Source organism: Hirsutella rhossiliensis (genome assembly GCF_020360975.1).
Source record: "Hirsutella rhossiliensis strain HR02 chromosome Unknown scaffold00017, whole genome shotgun sequence".
NCBI lineage: Eukaryota > Fungi > Ascomycota > Sordariomycetes > Hypocreales > Ophiocordycipitaceae > Hirsutella > Hirsutella rhossiliensis.
Genome location: NW_025408683.1, coordinates 1,506,498 through 1,525,876, shown reverse-complemented (window position 1 = coordinate 1,525,876; position 19,379 = coordinate 1,506,498). Strand labels below are relative to the sequence as shown.

The window sequence follows — 19,379 nt, the reverse complement described above, 5'->3', positions numbered from 1 at the left end:
CAAGCGGTCGCTAGAAGGCACGGCCAAAGCGCAGCCAATGCGTAAACCTGGAGTGTTCCGAATTTCCGTCGTTGGCTATTTACGTGACATACGTCCCGAGCCTGCGTCAGCCTAGAGCGTGATGCAAATCACCACCAGGGATCGCGGAATTCGGAACTGCCCTTTGCGTTTCGTTTCAGTCCAAATACGGCAGCAACCCAGCATTAAACCCTTGAACCCTCCACCCGCAAGGCCTCGCCTGGGTTCCCCGAGTTCCAAATGCTAATGGTTTGCGCTATCGAATCGCTTCAGGTCTGGTTTCAGACGCCATCCACGTTTCTGCGGCGGCTCTGCTCATCGAGGCCGGAGCTCTGCTCGGACTGTAAACCGAGGTATCAATTTGCCAACAGGTCAACTTGACTCGAAGGTCAGCCTGCCTTATATATCCATGCTTAGTGGAAGTTCGCTTCAGTCCCGCTTTTCGTGGCCATCGTATATCATTGAATTCCTCCCAAACGTTGAAGGTGACATTTGTTTGCCGGAAAGCTTTATCCTGCCCTTCTATATTCACTCGACCGTACGTCTACAGGCCTCGAAGCAGCTAAATGGCAGAAGCAGTTCTTGTTGGCGCTGGCGGACGCCAGGTCACTGGTAAGATCATTGATGAACCGAATTCGCCGCCCCCGGTCCCGACTCCTCTTCAAGGCACTCATGAAAGTTGCCTCTAGTCCCCACCGGCCTTTTCATCGACAACAGCTTTTCCCCGGCCACGCGCGGCGAGACGATAGACTTGGAAAATCCAGCCACCGGCAAGTTTCTCGCAAAGGTAGCCGCGGCCCAGGTCGAGGACGTAGATCGTGCGGTGTCCTCTTCTGCGGATGCCTTCAAGTCCACATGGCGCTTCGTCACGCCTGACAAGTCGCGATCGCTCCTCAACAAGCTGGCCGACCTCCTTGAGCGCGATGCCGAGGACTTGGCGTCGATCGAGGCACTTGATGCCGGCATGTTATACCGTGGGTCACTGACCATGAGTATACCGCAAGCCGCCGAGACCTGCCGCTACTATGCCGGGTGGGTTGGCAAGCTTGAAGGTCGATCCATGAGTATTGCCGAGGGTATGGCATATACACGGCGGGAACCCATTGGCGTCTGCGCTGCCATTGTGCCCTGGAACGCTCCTCTGTAAGACGGCACCACTATTTCGAGTCCTTGGCAGCCGTTGATGCCGATTTGCTGACGCTTGTCATTTACCCATGAGCAAGCATGATCACAATGTGGAAGCTGGCCCCGGCTATAGCAGCGGGCAACACAGTCATCGTCAAGACCCCCGAAATCGCCCCCCTATATGCTCAGAAGCTCGCACAGCTCATCAGAGAGGCGGGGTTTCCCCCGGGCGTCGTCAACATAGTCTGCGGTCTTGGTCAAGTGGCCGGCCAAGCCCAGGCCACATGTTGGTGCGCAAAATCTCCTTTACGGGAAGCACCGCGGTCGGCAGGAGGATTTTGGAAAGCTCGGCGCGAACCAATTTGAAGAAAGTCACCGTGGAGCTTGGGGGCAAAGGTCCTAGCATTGTGTTTGCCGATGCATCCTGGGAAAACGCGCTGCTTCATACAACGATGGGCATCACGGTCCACAACGGGCAAATATGCGCCGCTGGGAGCCGCATTTACGTGCAAGACGAAATCTATGATCGATACGTCGCGGAATTCTCGGCCCGCACCAAGGACTCGGTCGCTGGAGACCCCTTGCTGGACAGCACCACCAAGGGTCCCTTGGTCAGCGCCGGCCAGAAATCGCGAGTCACGGGCTACATCCAGACGGCATTGCAGGAGGGAAATAAGCTACTTCATGGCGCCGACTCATATTCAATCCCTTCTGGAGGACATTTTGTTTCAAACACGGCTTTCGTGGATGTGCCTCCCGTTGCTACCATCATGCGCGAAGAGGTCTTTGGTCCAGTGGCCAGCATTGCCAGGTTCAAGACTGAGGAAGAAGTTGTTGGTCTGGCAAACGACACAAACTACGGGCTGTCTGCGGCGGTCTTCACAGATGACATCAACAAGGCAATGCGCGTGAGCGACGCCATCGAATGCGGCCAGGTGACTGTGAACATGTGGGGAACGATCAATTCGAATACCCCCTTTGGAGGCTTCAAGGAGAGTGGGTTCGGTCGGGACCTGGGCCAAGAGGCGCTGGAGGAATGGACTCAAGTCAAGTGCGTCAAGTTCAGCATTGTACATAAGCTCTGAGAGAATATAATGCGGTGTGCGAGCGCAACCTGAACGCTTGTCCCGCGTCTCATTCCGATCGGACAAGCGTCCTACCATATTCTAAACGTGTGGTGCTTAGGGCTCTCGCTGCCATTGTTCCTTTCCCGTAGGGTGAGCCGTAGACCGCTAACGCTACAGCTTGGAGTGAAGAACAGGTGCAATGTCTTCTACGCAGCGAGGTACATAGAAACCTCCCTTGCTGGGCCTAACAAAGGCCCAATGATCTCTTGTTTTAGTACACCTGGACTATTATTTGATGAAGAGGATTCATGAGAGCGGAGAGAAGAAGGGATTTCTTTTTGAGAGTTCATCTTCGTCTGTCTATTCTGCTGTTGAGCCTAGCCGTAATGACATCGCTACATGTATGCGTTCGGGAGCCTTTACAGTCGCGACTTCTCGCCTGGTTTCTTGGACAAGCCTTTATCCGCGCAGCATCTGTCAAGCACCCTCTTAGAGCCAATGTCGGCGCTTGAGGGTACGTCGAGTGCTGGGTTCTCGGTGAAGAAATCTGACGGCGTAATGTCCACCTGCAGCATCTCTACAGGCCTGGATGTCGCGAACAATAATATTAGCTTGGGCGATTTCTTAGCGGATAAATCAAAGCTCACATGACCGGCCAGTCCTCAACTCGAGGGTTATGTGTGAGGCCAAAGACGCTCCAGACCACGATATCCTCGTCCAAAATGTCTTCCTTCCGTGCCGCGGCATCGGCCACGCCGCCGATTTCGCGACTGCTTTGAAGAGTGTATCGACCTCCGGCATACAACTCGTCGTCCTTGTACTTAGTCACCCATATGTGATGCTGGGCGAAGAGTGCGCGCTGGGCCTGGACACTATTGGGATCCGCCAGCAACAGCTGAGTTGGCGGCGTAGTAACCTTGTAGCCAACCGGCTTGCCACTGACGGGGTTCCGCTTTGACAGGTTCTGGACTTTGAAGACGCGATTGTTAAAGGGTGCGAGGTCGACTCCCACAGATGTCGTGATGGGCGTCTGGCGGACCTCGTAGTAGTTTCCGTTGGGGTTGGTGCGCTTGTCCATGCCATTGGGCAAGCTCTCCTCCTGCACCAGCGTGTTTCGATGTCCGTCGATGGCGGGATCGATTCGAACGCAAAAGATGTGCTGGTGGTTCTGCGCCAGGGCTCCGGGGCTGACCACATTGCCCCAGGGAGCAGTCTTGCCGGCGTCGATGTTGACGACGGAGACGATTCCCGTTGCCCGGGCCTCGACTGCGATTCCGGCTGCCTGGTCAAACTTGAAAGCAAAAATGTACTCGTAGTTGGCGAGCGTGATGATGAACTGTACGACGAGCTCGCGGCGACGCGTCACCACGGCTCGCCCGGTCCGCCAGTTGGTGTGCTTCCAGTTGATGCCATTGTCCTGCTCGTGTAGGCAAACGACATTTTTGGTGACTTCGGCCGAGCCGTCTGCTTTCGTCAAGACGCCGTCAAAGTACTGTCATGGTTGTGTTAGCGTCTCGTTTCGGTTACCGCCTCTCTTCAAAGCTATCCAATGGCCCAATCACCTTTATGACGCCCAAGCAGTCACACCCGAGGGTGAGATTGTTCACTGCGTGCCCGAGGCCGCCGTCACCGAAGTCAAAAGCCTGCTTACGATGGAAAGGGGCCCTTGGGTCGGCGTATGGCACCGTCTGCACAACAAGGCCTCCGTCAGTCGCAGCTCGCCGCCTCAACGAGGACAGGCGCTTACCATGTCGCTGATGCTCAGTCGATAGAGCACATTGCGGCCGTCGTAGCGAATGTCGTGCAAGACTGCACCTTCGCGTGGGTTGAATGTGACCCTCATGCGCCACTTCTGCCACTCGATGAGATTGGGGTCCGAGATGGTGAAGCTTGGCCCTTCCGGCTGCTGCACCGTTAGCGGCGAGGTCCTTCCTCATGCCTGACGGCAGCAGCTCTGGAACATATTCGGCCGAACGGCAGTGATCGAGGATGGCTGGCTCGTGAGTCCGCCCGCTCAATGCATCATCTTTGCCGCCCGTGGCTGGCTCGTCAATGCGCACTATCTCATTCTTCCTCGCGTCCATGATGGGTATCAAGGGAATGGGAAATGCGTAAAAGTTAGAGTCCGGGTTGCCGCTGGCTGCGTGCCTCCCAAAGCAAAGGCCCTGGAAGAAGCGAGTCGCCATCGGCGTCGTCGGGCGCACCGTAAGGCCATGGCTCAACGACGAGCTCGAAGCCGGGAGGCAGCTGGATAGCCTTGAGCTTCTCTTGGAAGAGGGAAGAAGTTTTCACACATTCTACCAGCTTCTCAAACTCGAATCTGTGCCGCGCGAATGGTAAGCATCCGATCTCTCTTGACACTGAGCGCTACGCACGTACACGGTCAATCCTGCGTGATGCTCAGGTCCAATGATTTGGTGGCTGATGCGTTTGGCTTTTAGGAGGTCAATGACGGACTCGTGATATTCTGCCGCCTTAGATCCGCCAATGACGTCGTATCGGACCTGCGCCAGCCGTGCTGGACGTGGGGTATCTGATGTGATTCTGTCGGCATGCTCCAGCTCTAGAAATTCTTTTACTTCAGCTTTAGGCGGCTCAAGCAAGAAAGTGGCGCGGAAATCGATAACGGTCCCAGGGTGCAGCTTGAGCACCAGGTCTCGAGCCCGATTTGTTTCGTGGATCGAGAGGCCGGAAAGGGGGTGGGGAAAGGAGGTGACCATGACGGAAAGCAGGATGAATGGCAGTCCTATCCAAAAAAGCGTCAAATTCACGATATATTGGCGGCAAGAGACTCTGGCCAAAGAACAATCGCGGATCAGTACTTGTAGAAGTCCAGGAAGAGTTCTTGCTAGTAGAAGCACCCACCCGTATGATATACTCTTTGTGAATGGTGGGTGCACTGGTAGGTTGAACTCTGTATTGCGGCTCATCCGACGCCAGAGGCGGGCGAGGTCGGGTCCGGGAGCCGCGGACACGCGCTCAATTCCATGTCTTTGCCCGCTTCTGGCTCATCAACTACAATGCTCAGCAGGGCTCGAAACGGCTGGTGAATAGAAATGACAGGGATGGAGCCAGCACAAGCACATTCGCTGCGGCACAGACTCACGGAAGCGGAATTGTATCCGAAAACAGGCGCCACAAGTCTAAGCTGATGAAAAGAGAGCTAGTGCTTCACAATCGGAATTGATGTTCCTACTAACCCCGAAGAGCTACAATGCGACATGTAGGGACAGCAGATCAGGGATTGGAACTCTTGCACCCCGAAGTTTCCGTATCAGAACTTAGTCCTTTATCCAGAGAGCGTCTTCTACGCTCTAAACGGCTTTTAAATAAACCAGTGCTTATATTACCGCCCCTCTATAAGAGAAATAGCTAGCTATCGATACTAATAAGGATACCTTAATATTAACTACCTATATAGACTAGGCTAAATATAGTAGAAAGACGCTATCGACTACCTTTTATACTATCCTATACTTTAAGTAGTAAGCGAAGTAAGTAACGAGTAAGGAGATCGGAAAAAAGAAGGCTAATAGCCGCTACCTATATTATAGCTCGTCTATATACTTTATATTAAAGTACCCCTTCTTTTAGCTAAGCGGCCTATTATAGTTTAAGTAATAAAAATAAAACCGCTCTTTACCTTAGATAATAAAGAGGACTCCGCTCTTTTAGGCCTAAAGGAAAAAGAGTAGCTTTAGAGTAAAGATAAGCTTTAAAGCCCTAATTACTAATATTAGTAAAAGAGAAAAAAAAAATTTCTACTTATATAGAAAAGAAGCTTACTTTAATATAGGTTATAATTAATAACTCCTTACCTATCGCCGCCTTTATAGATAAGGGCTATTAGTACTATACTATAGTTAATAAGGCGCTTATATAAGAGATATAAGTACTAGTAAAATAGATTACTATAAGGTAAGTAAAGGACGCCTTAAGTATAATAAAAGGTATAAAGATTAAGGGTATTATATAGTTAGCTATAGAGGTTAATAGCTATTATAAGCTTATTATAGCTTATATAATCCTTTAACTAGAGTTTCCCTTAATCCTTAGGATACCTTAGTTATTATATATAAAGTTATACTTAATTTTATACTAAAAAAAAGCTATAGTTTAAGCCTATATAATAGTAGGTCTACTATAATAATAGTTTTATAAGTATAAGACGAAGTATATAAGCGTTATACTTATAAGGGCTTTTGCCTTATATAGGCCTAAACGAGAGTCTAGGCTAAGTCTATATATAAGCGGCCTCCGCGCCTATATAGGCTAGGCCTATACTTCTCTTCCTTTTCCCCCTTATAGATTATTAACCTTCTTTTAATAGACTATACCTAAGCCTATGCCTCTACCTACTCTATAATAGTATAATCTACCCTTTATTTTACCCTCTCTATATCCCTATATATAGAATAGCTATTTTTAGCTGCCTTTAAAGCTAACGTTTAATTACCTAGTCTAGTTAAACCGCCTACGCCGGTATATATATATACGAAATATCTATACTTCTATAGTAGTAAAATTAAAGCGAACGTAATACTTAGTTTACCTAGGCAATTAAGAGCCTCTTATAATAGTAGGGCTCCGTACGACTAAGAGCGGTACTACTATACCTTAGTAAGTTCAATAGCTCCTTTATAGAGCTCGAGCTATAGCTACTTAATATAAAAGCGAAGCTCTATACTAATAGCGCTATAATAAGGGATATCCGCGCTTAATTTAACTATTTTTACGCGAGCCTATCCCTATACCTATAAAGGCATCTCTTACTATTTACGTATACTAATATAAATAGACTAGTTAACCTCCTTATAGAGCTTTATACTAATTATAGTAAACCTAATATAGCTAAGTTAGTAGGCTAAGAGCTTATAATGCTTTATTAAAAGCGGAGTAAAGCTATTCTAGCTTACCTTATATAGTTTAAAGAGGTGCTTTATTAAGTAGATATTATAAGAGTCTTTAACTATTATAGGTTATAAGCTTAGGCTATAGCCTAAGCTATATAGTTATATATAAAGGGCCGGATCCTATACGTATATATATAGGCTAGCCGCGTATAGGAGAGCTCTATATAGCTTATTAATATTATCCTATAAACGGTACCTATGCCTATGCCTTTGCCTACTTTATAATAGTATAAGCTATTAACTAATAGATCTAATAGATATCTCTCTAAAGAGGGCGCCTCCCCTTTAAGGAAGTACTCTACCCCTCCTTAAACGGATAGGAAGTATCGTAGCTATCCTAAAAGCGATTAAAAGCGCGACGGCTAGCGAGAAGGATAAGGTTCTATCTACCTTCCCCTCCTTTACTTCTTCTTTCTTAAAGCGTATAGAGTCGTTTATCGACGCTATACTAAGTATAGCTAATAACGGCTCCGCCGCTACCGCTACTCCTACCCGCGCCTTTATAACTATACCTACTACCGCCGCCTCTACCTCTACTATACTAGCCGCCCTTACGTTGCCCTTCTAGGTAACGACGCCGTCCCCGCCGCCGGCCGTAACGCCTAGCCCCTCTACCCCCGCCTCCGCTACTACTACCCCCGTAAGTCCGCTACCTAGCGAGCGTAGTAGCTATTTTCCGCTAACTTCTTAAAGTATAAACGCTAAGTATAGGCCGGAGCCGCCCGCGCGGCCCCCTATATACGGTGCGCGTCGTAGGAGCTCCCCTATACCGACTAAGTCGGGCGCCGCCGTAGCGGTAGTTATTACTAGTGCGCGCGTGCCGGCCGCGCCTATAAGGCGGCGCCTCCCGTCCTACTCGCTATAGCGTCGGCTTAGAAGGCCGGCGCGCACGGGTAGGTATAGGGGGCTGCTAAGAAGCGCCTTACCGCCGCCGCCGCCGCCTACCGTAATCTCCGCGCCCTCGAGCGCTAGGGCCTCGTCCTTAAGTAAGTTCCTTTTATCTAGCTCTTTTACTTCCGCTGCTAACTCTCCCGGTACTAGGGATACTACCTCCGTCGCCTTATCGGCGGTCCCTTAGCCGTGCCCGCCGCCGCCCCGCCGCTGCTACTAGCCGGGCCCCTCGCCCCGGAGCCCCTAGAGCCGCCGCTGCGCTAACTAGCTCGCGGGCCAGAGGGCCGCCTAAGCGCCTTAGAGAGCGCCGCCGCCGCTAATAAGGTAGAGGAGGACGACGAGGATAAGGATAAGGACGACGATAAGGACGAGGAGTAGGTCTAGGTAGTCTAAGGGCTTCGCCCTAAAATAAACGCTATTTTTATCTCCGCTTATATAATTACGCTCGCGTTATCGTAACTACCTACTCTACTTTACCTACTTCGTAGTCTTAGCCTAGGCTACTATCGGTAGTCCGCTAGTCTATCGTTCTTATCTACCGTTTTAAATAAGGCTTTAAACTTATCGAGGGCTATAGTTCCCGTAAACTTATATATAGGTTCCTATATAAGGTCGAGATACCCGCGCTACTTAATAAGGACCTCCTAGCGTTTCCCTCTACCGACCTTTCTCTAGCGCGCGGCCTATATCTCTTTAACCTCGAACTCGTCCTCTCCCTCTACCTTAATTACGGGCGGTTAAGCGTCCGCTACTTCTTATCTAGGTAGTAGGTTAAAGGAGGCTCTATAAAGGAGGTCTACGTTAATCTTATTATAGACCCCTATTAGGAGACTATTAAGCTTTATAACCTACGGGCTAATAACCCTCTATACCGTAAACTTTATATATAGCTAGTTAAGCTTCTTTTTTAGTCGTGCCGACCTATAGTTATAGAGGTCTAGCTATACCTTATCTCCTACCGCGAACCTATCTACTAGGGCCCTAGTCTTATTAGCGTGCCGCTCTTAATCTTACGCCGCGGCGGCTATCGTAGATTAGTAATAATCTATAGTCTCTTATAGCTTTCGTATAAACGTAGAAGCGCGGCCCTCCGGTAATAAATTACTATACTACTCCGCTACTACGTCTACGGTAAAGGGAACTAATAAGGGTAGTTCGAAGCTATACGTTATAAAGAAAGGGGCTATCTTAATAAAGGTATATAGTTTACTATTTAACGTAAGTTAGGCCGCGGGGAGCTACCGGTCTTAGTCTACTTAGTTACGGGCTACGATAGCCTATAGGTAAGCCTACGCCTCTTAGTTAACCCTCTTAGGCCCTCCGTCGGTCTATAGGTAATATGCCGTGCTAAGTAGCTACGTAATCTAAAGTAGCTAGTATAAGTACTACTAAAAGCGGCTAGTCTAATTCGATCCTTTATCGCTTATAATAAAAGCTAGCTAGCTATATAAGCGGGCCTAGTACTATAGGAAGCGCTCTATATAGGACTCTATATCTATAGAGGGTATTAGCTCTAATACTATAGACTTACTAAGTCGGTCCTTAATTACCTATAAATAGCGGTTGCCGCCCTTTATAAGTAGGAGGTCCGTTATAAAGTCTATCTATATATATATATAGAACTAGTCGGGCACTAGAAGCTACTTAAGCAGCCCTTTAAGCTACGCCCTCTAGATCTTTATATAGCTATAGATATTATAGTTATAGAGGAAGCGACGAACGTAGTACTATAAGAGGGGCTAGTAAAAGTCCCTTATAAGGCCTACTACTATGCCCTATTTGCCTAGGTAACCTATAACGCTAGAGTTATAGATAAGTTAGACTAGCCTCCCTTAGAGCTCGTTCCGTTCGTCTAGCTCCGGCGGTCCCTCCTTCTCCTTAGCTTCTATAGTATACGGTGCGCCCGGTACCTATAGTCTCCCCCGTTAGCGTAGATGCCCCCGTAGGTCGATATAGTAGTCGGCTACCTATACCTTTAGCTTTAGCTTTAGATCTAAGCGTCGAGCGCCGGACTTAATAGCGCGGCGCACGCCTTCGTAGGTACGGTCTAGAGCCGCTATCCTATCCTATAAGCGTTAAAGGGCCTTATCTTAGAACACTCTCGCTGCGCGCGCCCCCGGGCCGGTCTATCCCTCCTCGCCGGACCGAGGCAAGGGCGCAGGGGGAACCGCGTCTTCCTCTACTAAGGAAGCTCCTATATAAGTCCGTAGTGCTTCCTATAGGATAAGCTATAGATCCCGGGCCTCGATATCCGCTCCTATCGGCCGGTCCTAATCCTTTTAAGAAAGCGCGTCTAAGACCGCGGAGTCCCGCCTAAGGCGGTACTTAATCGAGAAGTTAAAGCGTAAGAGATACTCCGCCTAGCGGGCTTACCGCTCTAAGAGGTGCTAGCGAGTTATAAAGTACTTAAGGTTCCTATAGTCTATAAGAACCTCGAAGCTCTTATAGCTCCGGAGCTCCGCTTACTATTACTTAAGGTAGCTAATAATCGCTAGTATCTCCTTATCGTAAATAGCGTAATTCCGCTCCGCTAGGGTTAGCTTATAGGAGTAGAACGCTACCGGTTACTTCTACCCGTCTACCTCCTAAGAGAGCGTTCCTCTAAGTGCCTAGTTGCTATAGTCCGCTTTAACTAACGTAGACCGGTCGAAGTCTTACTAGAGTAGTACCGGGGCTTAAGAGAATAGGTCCTTAAGCGTATAGAACGCTCCTTCCTATACGGGCCCCTAGCGAAAGGCGGTCCGCTTCCTAGTAATCTCGTTTAGGGGCATTATAATATAGGAGAAGCCCTTAATAAATATCCTATAATAGTTCGTGAACTTAAGGAAGCTCTATATACCTATCTACGTAGTTAGGGTAGCTTAGTCCCGAATCGCTTAGATCTTTATAGGGTCCGCCTATATACCTATGCTTATATAGATAATAAAGCCTAGGTACTTAACCCTCTTAACCCCGAATTCGCACTTATCTAGGTTAAGGTAGAGCCTATAAAGTTAGAGGCGCTCTAAGACCCTCCGTACTTTCTATATATAGTCCTTATAGGAGCCGCTTATATAGATAAGGATATTATCTATATATATAGAGGCGAACTCGTCGAGGAAGTCCTAAAGCACGTTATTAATATAACGCTAGAAGGTAGCGGGCGCTCCTAAGAGGCTAAAGGGCATTATAAGCTACTTAAATAAGCCGTAGTATATATAGAACGCTGTCTTCTACTCGTTACCCTCTAAGATCTATACCTTATAGAACGCTTATTTTATATCTAGCTTTATAAACTACTTCGCCTTTAAAAGGTTATAGAGCGTATCTAAGATTAAGGGCAAGGGGTAGCGGTCTAGCCTTATAATTACGTTTAAGGCCCTATAGTTATAATAGAACTATATCCCGCCCCTTAGTTTACGTATAAATAGGACTAGCGCTCTTACTTCGGAGCTACTTACTTAAATAAAACCCTTATCTAGGAGGTCCCTTAGCGTCTTCTTTAGCACTAGCAGCTCCGCGTATAATATACTATATAGCGGTCTAAACGGTACGGGCAGTTCCTGCCCCTTCTTATCGGTATAAAGTACGATCCTATAGTCTACCCCTAGCTTATATAGGTTAAGCTTATCCGCTTCCTAGGACTTAAATAGCGGTAGGAGGTCGTAAAAGCGCTCCGGTATCTATTACCGTAGCTTAGAGGGCGACTTTAGCTTCTTCGTCTAGAGGGCCTTATCAATATCCGCTAAGCTAACTACGTAGACCGCTGCGTTAGCCGCTGCCCGGCCTTGCCCCTGCTCTACCCGTCGCACGGTTCCTACGAAGATAGAGGCAAGGACTTCTTATACTAAGTATAAAGCTCGCACGCCTAGTCCTACGCCTATAGAACCGTCGTTATAGTAGACCTACCGTTATATAGGCCTAAACTATAGCTTCCTTTAGTATAGAACCGAGTATAACTCTATATATAATAACTAGGGTTTCCTAAGGATTAGGGGAAACTCTAGTTAGGGGATTATATAGGCTACGATAAGCTTATAGTAACTATTAACCTCTATAGCTAGCTACGTAATGCCTATAATTACCGTACCCTCTATCGCGCCTAAGGCGCCCTTTACTCGCTTTAGGGCGATCTTTTCTACTAGCACTTATATCTCTCGCGTAAGCGCCTCGTTAATTATAGCGTAGTACTAGTAGCCCTCGTTTATAAGGGCGGTAACGGGTAAGGAGTTATTAATTATAACTTATATTAAAGTAGGCTCCTCTTTTATATAGGCGGATAATTCTTCCTTCTCCTTTACTAGTGCTAGTAATTAAGGCTCTAGAGCCTATCTTTGCTCTAGAGCTACTCTTTTTCCTCTAGGCCTAGGGGGGCGGAGTCCTCCTTATCGTCTAAGGCGAGCAGCGGTTCTATCTTCGCTACTCGAACCGCTATAGGCCGCTTAGCTAAAAGGAAGGGGCATTTTAATATAAAGTATATAGATGCTCCGTAATATAGGCAGCGGCCGTTAGCCTTCCTCTTCTTAATTTCCTCGCTCGTTACCTACTTCGCCCGCTACTTAGAGTGCGGGGCGGTATAGGGGGTAGTTAACGGCGTCTTCTTACTACGTCTAGCCTAGTCCGTGCGGGTAGCCGATATTAGGGTATCCCCGTCTATGTCGATAGCCGGTTATTTATCTTATAGAGGGGCGGTAATCCCGTCGCCGCTATACGGCGTGCGCTTACGGAGCTTTTAAAAACGCGGCGTCTGCTTATAGCCCTAAGCTACCTTTATTAACCGGCTTATATACTCGCCGTAGTTAGTAGGCATAATTATAAGGATAAGTAGCTCCTATAGGGCCGGCGTAATCGAATTCCGTAGCTATATAAGCTTCGCGCTATCTTCCTATACCGTAGTCCCTACTACCTATAAGAGCGTCTCTTTAAAATTAGGAAGGAATTCGCTAAAGGTTTATCTATCTCTTTACTTAAGGGTCCGTAGCCTATCTTATGCCTTCTCCCGCTCTTATACGTTGCCGAACGTATATATAAGGTATTAGAAGAAGTCTTATAGGTCGCGTTTGCCCCTAGGGCCGCCCTTATCCTAGAATCCGGAGATCCGCCGTATCTAGGGCTCCGGTAGCGTATAAAGGAGCGAATACTACGCTATATCGCGATAGCTATTTAGGCCTTATTTCTCGTCGGTTATAAACTTCGTCTATAGCCGGCTAAGGAAGAAGTAAAAGGACTCCGGCTTACCGTCCTAAGTCGGCTAAGGGAGCGGCTTCCTCGTCGGTAGTATCGCCGCCGTAACCGGCGTTGCGGAGGTCGTAGGGGTTAAAGCCGGTCTCGTAGATAGCTCCCTTAGTATAGCGAGAACCTCGTCCTTCTCGCTAGCTATCGCGCTTCTAATCGCTTCTAAGATAGCTACGATACTTCCTATCCGTCTAGGGAGGGGCGGAGTGCTTCCTTAAGGGGGAGGCGCCCTCTCTAAAGAGATATCTATTAGATCTATTAATTAATAGCTTATACTATTACGGAGTAGGTAGAGGCGTGCGCGTAGGTGCCGTCTATAAGATAATATTAATAAGCTATATAGAGCTCTCCTATATACGGCTAGCCCGTATATATACGTACGGGATCCGGCCCTCCGCACGTAACTATATAGCTTAGGCTATAGCCTAAGCCTATAACCTATAATAGTTAAAGACTCTTATAATTATTACCCTTATAGATAAGGGCTACTAGTACTACGCCGTAGTTAACGAGGCGCTTACGCGAGAGATATAAGTACTAGTAGAAAAGATCGCCCTAAGGTAAGTAAAGGGCGCCTTAAGCACGATAGAAGGTATAGTAATTAAGGGTATTATATAGCTAGCTACGGAGGTCGATAGTTATTATAAGCTTATCGTAGCTTATATAATCCCTTAATTAGAATTTCCCTTAATCCTTAGGAAACCTTAGTTATTATATATAAAGTTATACTTAGTTTTATATTAAAGGAAGCTATAGTTTAGGCCTATATAATAGTAGGTCTACTATAACAACGGTTCTATAAGTATAGGACTAGGCGTACGAGCTTTATACTTAGTATAAAAAGTCCTTACCTCTATCTTTATAGGAACTATATAATAAGTAGAGTAGGGGCAAAGCTAGGTAGTAGCTAACGTAGCGGTCTATATAGTTAGCTTAGCGGATATTAATAAGGCCCTTTAAATAAAAAAGCTAAAGTCGCCCTTTAAGCTATAGTAGTAAATACTAAAGCGCTTTTATAACCTCCTACTACTATTTAAGTCCTAGGAAGCGGATAAGCTTAACCTATATAAGCTAAGGGTAAACTATAGGATCGTACTCTATACTAATAAGAAGGGGTAGGAACTACCTATACTATTTAGACTACTATATAGTATATTATATACGGAGTTATTAGTACTAAAGAAGATACTAAGGGACTTCTTAAATAAGGGTTTTATTTAAGTAAGTAGCTTTAAAGTAAGAGCGCTAGTCTTATTTATATATAAACTAAGGGGCGGGATATAGTTCTATTATAACTATAGGGCTCTAAACGTAATTATAAGGCTAGACCGCTACCCCTTACCTTTAATCTTAGATACGCTTTATAACCTTTTAAAGGTAAAGTAGTTTATAAAGCTAGATATAAAATAGGCGTTCTATATAGTATAGATCTTAGAGGGTAATAAGTAGAAGATAGCGTTCTATATATACTATAGCTTATTTAAGTAGCTTATAACGCCCTTTAGCTTTTTAGGAGCGCCTACTACCTTTTAGCGTTATATTAATAACGTACTTTAAGACTTCCTCGATAAGTTCGCCTCTATATATATAGATAATATCCTTATTTATATAAGCGGCTCTTATAAAGACTATATATAGAAAGTATAAAGGGTCTTAGAGCGCCTTTACTTTATAGGCTCTACCTTAACCTAGATAAGTATAAATTTAAGGTTAAGAGGGTTAAGTACCTAGGCTTTATTATCTATATAAGCGTAAGTATATAGGCGGATCCTATAAAGATCTAAGCGATCTAGGACTAAGCGGCCCTAACTATATAAATAGGTATATTAAGCTTCCTTAGGTTCGCGAACTATTATAGGATATTTATTAAGGGCTTCTCCTATATTATAAGTCCCTTAAACGAGATTACTAGGAAATAGACCGCCTTTCGTTAAGGGCCTATATAAGAAGGAGCGTTCTATACGCTTAAGGACTTATTCTCGCGGGCCCTAGTACTACTTTAGTAGGACTTCGACTAGTCTACGTTAATTAAAGCGGACTATAGTAGCTAAGCACTTAAAGGAACGCTCTCTTAGGAGGTAAACGGGCGGAAGTAACTAATAGCGTTTTACTCCTATAAGCTAACCTTAGTAGAGCGGAATTATACTATTTATAATAAAGAGATACTAGCGATTATTAGCTACCTTAAGTAATAGTAAGTAGAGCTCTAGAGCTATAAGAGCTTCGAGGTTCTTATAGACTATAGGAATCTTAAGTACTTTATAACCTATTAATACCTCTTAGAACGGTAAGCCCGCTAAGCGGAGTATCTCTTATACTTTAACTTCTTAATTAAGTACTAGCTAGGGCAGGACTCCGTAGTCTTAGATATACTTTCTTAGAGGGATTAAGACTAGCTAACGGGAGTAGATATTAAGGCCCGGGATCTATAGCTTATCCTATAAGAAGCGCTATAGACTTATATAAGAGCTTCCTTAGTAGAGGAAGGCGCGGCGCTAATAGATAAGCCTTCCCTTATACCTTTACCTCGGCCTAGCGAGGAGGGATAGACCGGCCTAAGGGCGCGTACGGCGCGGGTATTCTAAGATAAGGTCCTCTAGCACTTATAGGATAAGATATCGTTTTTAAACCGTACCTATAAGAGTATACGCCGCGCTATTAAGTCCGGCGCTTAACGCCTTAATTTAAAGCTAAAGCTAAAGGTATAAGTAGCCGACTATTATATCGACCTATAAGGGTATCTACGTTAGCGGGGGAGACTATAGGTGCCGGGCGCGCTATATACTATAGAAGCTAAGGAAAAGGATAGACCGCTAGAGCTAGATAAACGGAACGAGCTCCGAGGGAAGCTAGTCTAGCTCGTCTATAACTCTAGTATCGTAGGCTACCTAGGTAGGTAGGGTATAATAGTAGGCCTTACGAGGGATTTCTACTAGCCCCTCTTATAATACTACGTTCGCTGCTTCCTCTATAACTATAATATCTATAGCTATACTAAGATTTAAAGGGCATAGCTTAAAGGGCTACTTAAGTAGCTTCTAGTACCTAACTAGTTTTATATATATATATAGATAGACTTTATAATAGACCTCCTACTTATAAAAGGCGGTAACCGCTATATATAAGTAATTAAGGACCGACTTAGTAAGTCTATAATATTAAAGCTAATACTATCTATAAATATAAAGTCTTATATAAAACGCTTCTTATAGTACTAGGCCTACTTATATAGCTAGCTAGCCTTTATTATAAGTAATAAGGGATCGAATTAAACTAGCTACTTTTAATAGTACCTATACTAACTACTTTAAATTATATAGCTACTTAGTATAGTATATTACTTATTAACTAATAAAGGGCCTAAGAGGGTTAACTAAGAGGTATAAGCTTACTTATAGGCTATTATAGCCTATAACTAAGTAAACTAAGACCGTTAGCTCCCCGCGGCCTAACTTATATTAAATAGTAGACTATATACTTTTATTAAGATAGCCCTTTTCTTTATAATATATAGCTTTAAACTACCCTTACTAGTTCCTTTTACTATAGATATAGTAGTAAAGTAGTATAGTAATTCGTTACTAGAGGGCCGTGCCTTTATATTTATATAAAAGCTATAAGAGACTATAGATTATTACTAATCCGCGATAGCCGCCGCGGTATAAGATTAAGAGCGGTATACTAATAAGACTAAGGCCCTAGTAGATAGGTTTATAGTAAGAGATAAGGTATAGCTAGACTTCTATAACTATAGGTTAGCACGGCTAAAGAAGAAGCTTAACTAGCTATATATAAAGTTTATAGTATAAAAGGTTATTAGCCTATAGGTTATAGAGCTCGATAGTCTCCTAATAGGGGTCTATAATAAGATTAATATAGACCTCTTTTATAGAGCCTCCTTTAACCCGCTACTTAGATAAGAAGTAGTAAACGCTTAACCGCTTATAATTAAAGTAAAGGGAGAAGACGAGTTTAAGGTTAAAGAGATATAGGCCGCGCGCTAGAAAAATGTTAGTAAGGGGAAACGCTAAAAGGTCCTCGTTAAATAGCGTAGGTATCTCGACCCTATATAGGAACCTATATATAAGTTTAGAGGAACTATAGCCCTTAATAAGTTTAAAGCCTTATTTAAAATAGTAAATAAGAATAATAGACTAATAAACTACTAATAGTAGCTTAGGCTAGGACTATAAAGTAAGTAAAGTAAAGTAAGTAGTTATAATAACGTAAGCGTAATAATATAAGTAGAGATAAAAATAGCGTTTATTTTAGGGCGGAGCCCTTAAACTACCTAGACCTACTCTATAAGGGAATACGTATTACGGTATAATTAGTTAGGTAGTAGAGATAGCTAGAGGTACTACGCTATATATATTATATTCTCCTTATCGTAAGACTAAAGCTTATAAGAAGAGGGATTTTTCCTCTTTAGTTTAAGTAGTAAGAGGTCTATAATATATAAGTAAGGTAAGCACGATTCCCTACTAATACCCTACTAATATATTAGTACTACGTACCTAAGTACTTTATTAGCTTATACCTCTTAGTAGCGCTCTTATAATTATCTCCCTTCTTATATAAACGTCTTAGCTATATCTTTAATATATATTACTTTCGCTATACTATATATATTTAGTTAAAAAGAGAGGTAGTTTTAGTTATATATCGCGCATATATACTTATATAAGTATACGTTAGTCTATACTTTATAACGTTAATAGTTATTATACTAGCGGTAGCCGCTAAGTAACTATTACGGTATCGCCTATATATTAGCCGCGTAACTATAATATAAAGAGCGTGCGTATATATCTCTTACTTCTTTTATTTTCTTTTTTTCTTTAACTCTTCCGCTTACGATTACTATAAAGTTTTATGCCTTTTTTTATTAATCCCTTATACCTTTTTATATTACTTTTTATCGACGATTTATTAATAATAATACCTTCTATACTAAAGAAAATAAAGAACTATAACGCTAATTTCTTACGCTATATATAGGAGTAGGTAGCGGCGGGTTCGCCCTTAAAGTATAAGCGATCGGCCTAAAAGTCTTATAGTAACGCTAGTTCCCCCTTAGTAAAGAAAGCTAAGAAAGGTATAAGGGAATCCTAGTCCTAGGAGACTTTTAGTCCGGGACCTAATATTAATAAGGGTTATGCCCTCGTTACCCTACTAAATACCCTAACTCTAGCTATCGATAAGCCTACCTCTATAGGCTAGGAAACTTATAAGTCTATTACCCTTATTAGCGATACTAATACTAATAAGGAGATCGTGCTTAGGCGCTCTTAGGTAAGTGCTAATAACCTAGCTACTCTATCTTAATAGGGCGGCTCTAGCTAATTAGAGATTATCGCCTAGGCCGCTCTTTAAAATAAGTAGGCTAATATTAATAATAAGGCCTAGCCGAACGAGGGCTAAGACTATCTTAATACCTAGCTAAACGAGGGCTAAGATAACGATAATAGTAATAATAGAGATAGCCGCGATCCGACTCCTCCTACTAATAAACCTAAGAATAGCGGCGCTAGAGATAAGGGTACCTAGGCGGCGGCACGAGGCGGTCGCGCTCCTATAAAGAAGCGTACCCGATCTAAGGCTAAAGCCCGCTTAGTTAGGGCCTATAAGGTTATCCCTCGTAAGCTCTAGTATATATATTATTTTAGGACGGTTATTAAGGAGTATAGTACGACCGAGCTTAAGCTTATCGAGGTGCTCTCGATTAGCTATATTTTCTTAGGGGTTTCCTTAACGCGCTATAAGTAGTACTATAGATATACCGCGACCTATAACTAGGTAAGTTTCCCCTTAACTTTAAATATTATAATTAATAAGCTAATCTTTCTTAAGGCTGCTACTTTTATATTTAGTAACCGGGCTAATATAGTCGCTATTATTAAGCACTTATATAAGCTTAATAAGCTAAAGACTAATAACGAGGATACTAAGGACGATAGCTTAAATATAGGCGTGCTTATTTTTAAGGAGGCTAATCGGCGCTATCTCGCTATTATAGTATAGTATTTAGCTAAGGCTTTTAACGCCGCTAAGATAGCCTATCGTAAGTCCTTTAAAACTATAAGTATATAGAAGTTTACTATTATAAGTTTTATCTAACCTTTTTATTAGCGACCGCTTAATAATATAC

At 44.2% G+C, this 19,379-nt stretch overlaps 2 protein-coding genes across 2 annotated transcripts; one reads left to right on the top strand and one right to left on the bottom strand.

The window, feature by feature from the left end:
• Positions 1-584: 584 nt before the first annotated feature.
• Positions 585-2,228, top strand: HRG_10885 (aldehyde dehydrogenase family domain-containing protein; the record flags this gene model as incomplete). Its single annotated transcript, XM_044869355.1, has 4 exons — positions 585-630; positions 708-1,161; positions 1,242-1,433; positions 1,490-2,228. 4 exons carry the CDS (start codon positions 585-587, stop codon positions 2,226-2,228), a joined length of 1,431 nt encoding a protein of 476 aa, XP_044715704.1.
• A 401-nt stretch (positions 2,229-2,629) lies between these two features.
• On the bottom strand, positions 2,630-4,930 carry HRG_10884 (copper amine oxidase, enzyme domain-containing protein; the record flags this gene model as incomplete). The annotated part of the gene is made up of 10 exons (XM_044869354.1): positions 2,630-2,795; positions 2,858-2,980; positions 3,032-3,069; positions 3,127-3,702; positions 3,773-3,816; positions 3,862-3,898; positions 3,958-4,113; positions 4,271-4,350; positions 4,415-4,530; positions 4,590-4,930. The coding sequence occupies 10 exons, from the start codon at positions 4,928-4,930 to the stop codon at positions 2,630-2,632; spliced, it is 1,677 nt and encodes a 558-aa protein (XP_044715703.1).
• Between the last annotated feature and the right edge of the window lie 14,449 nt (positions 4,931-19,379).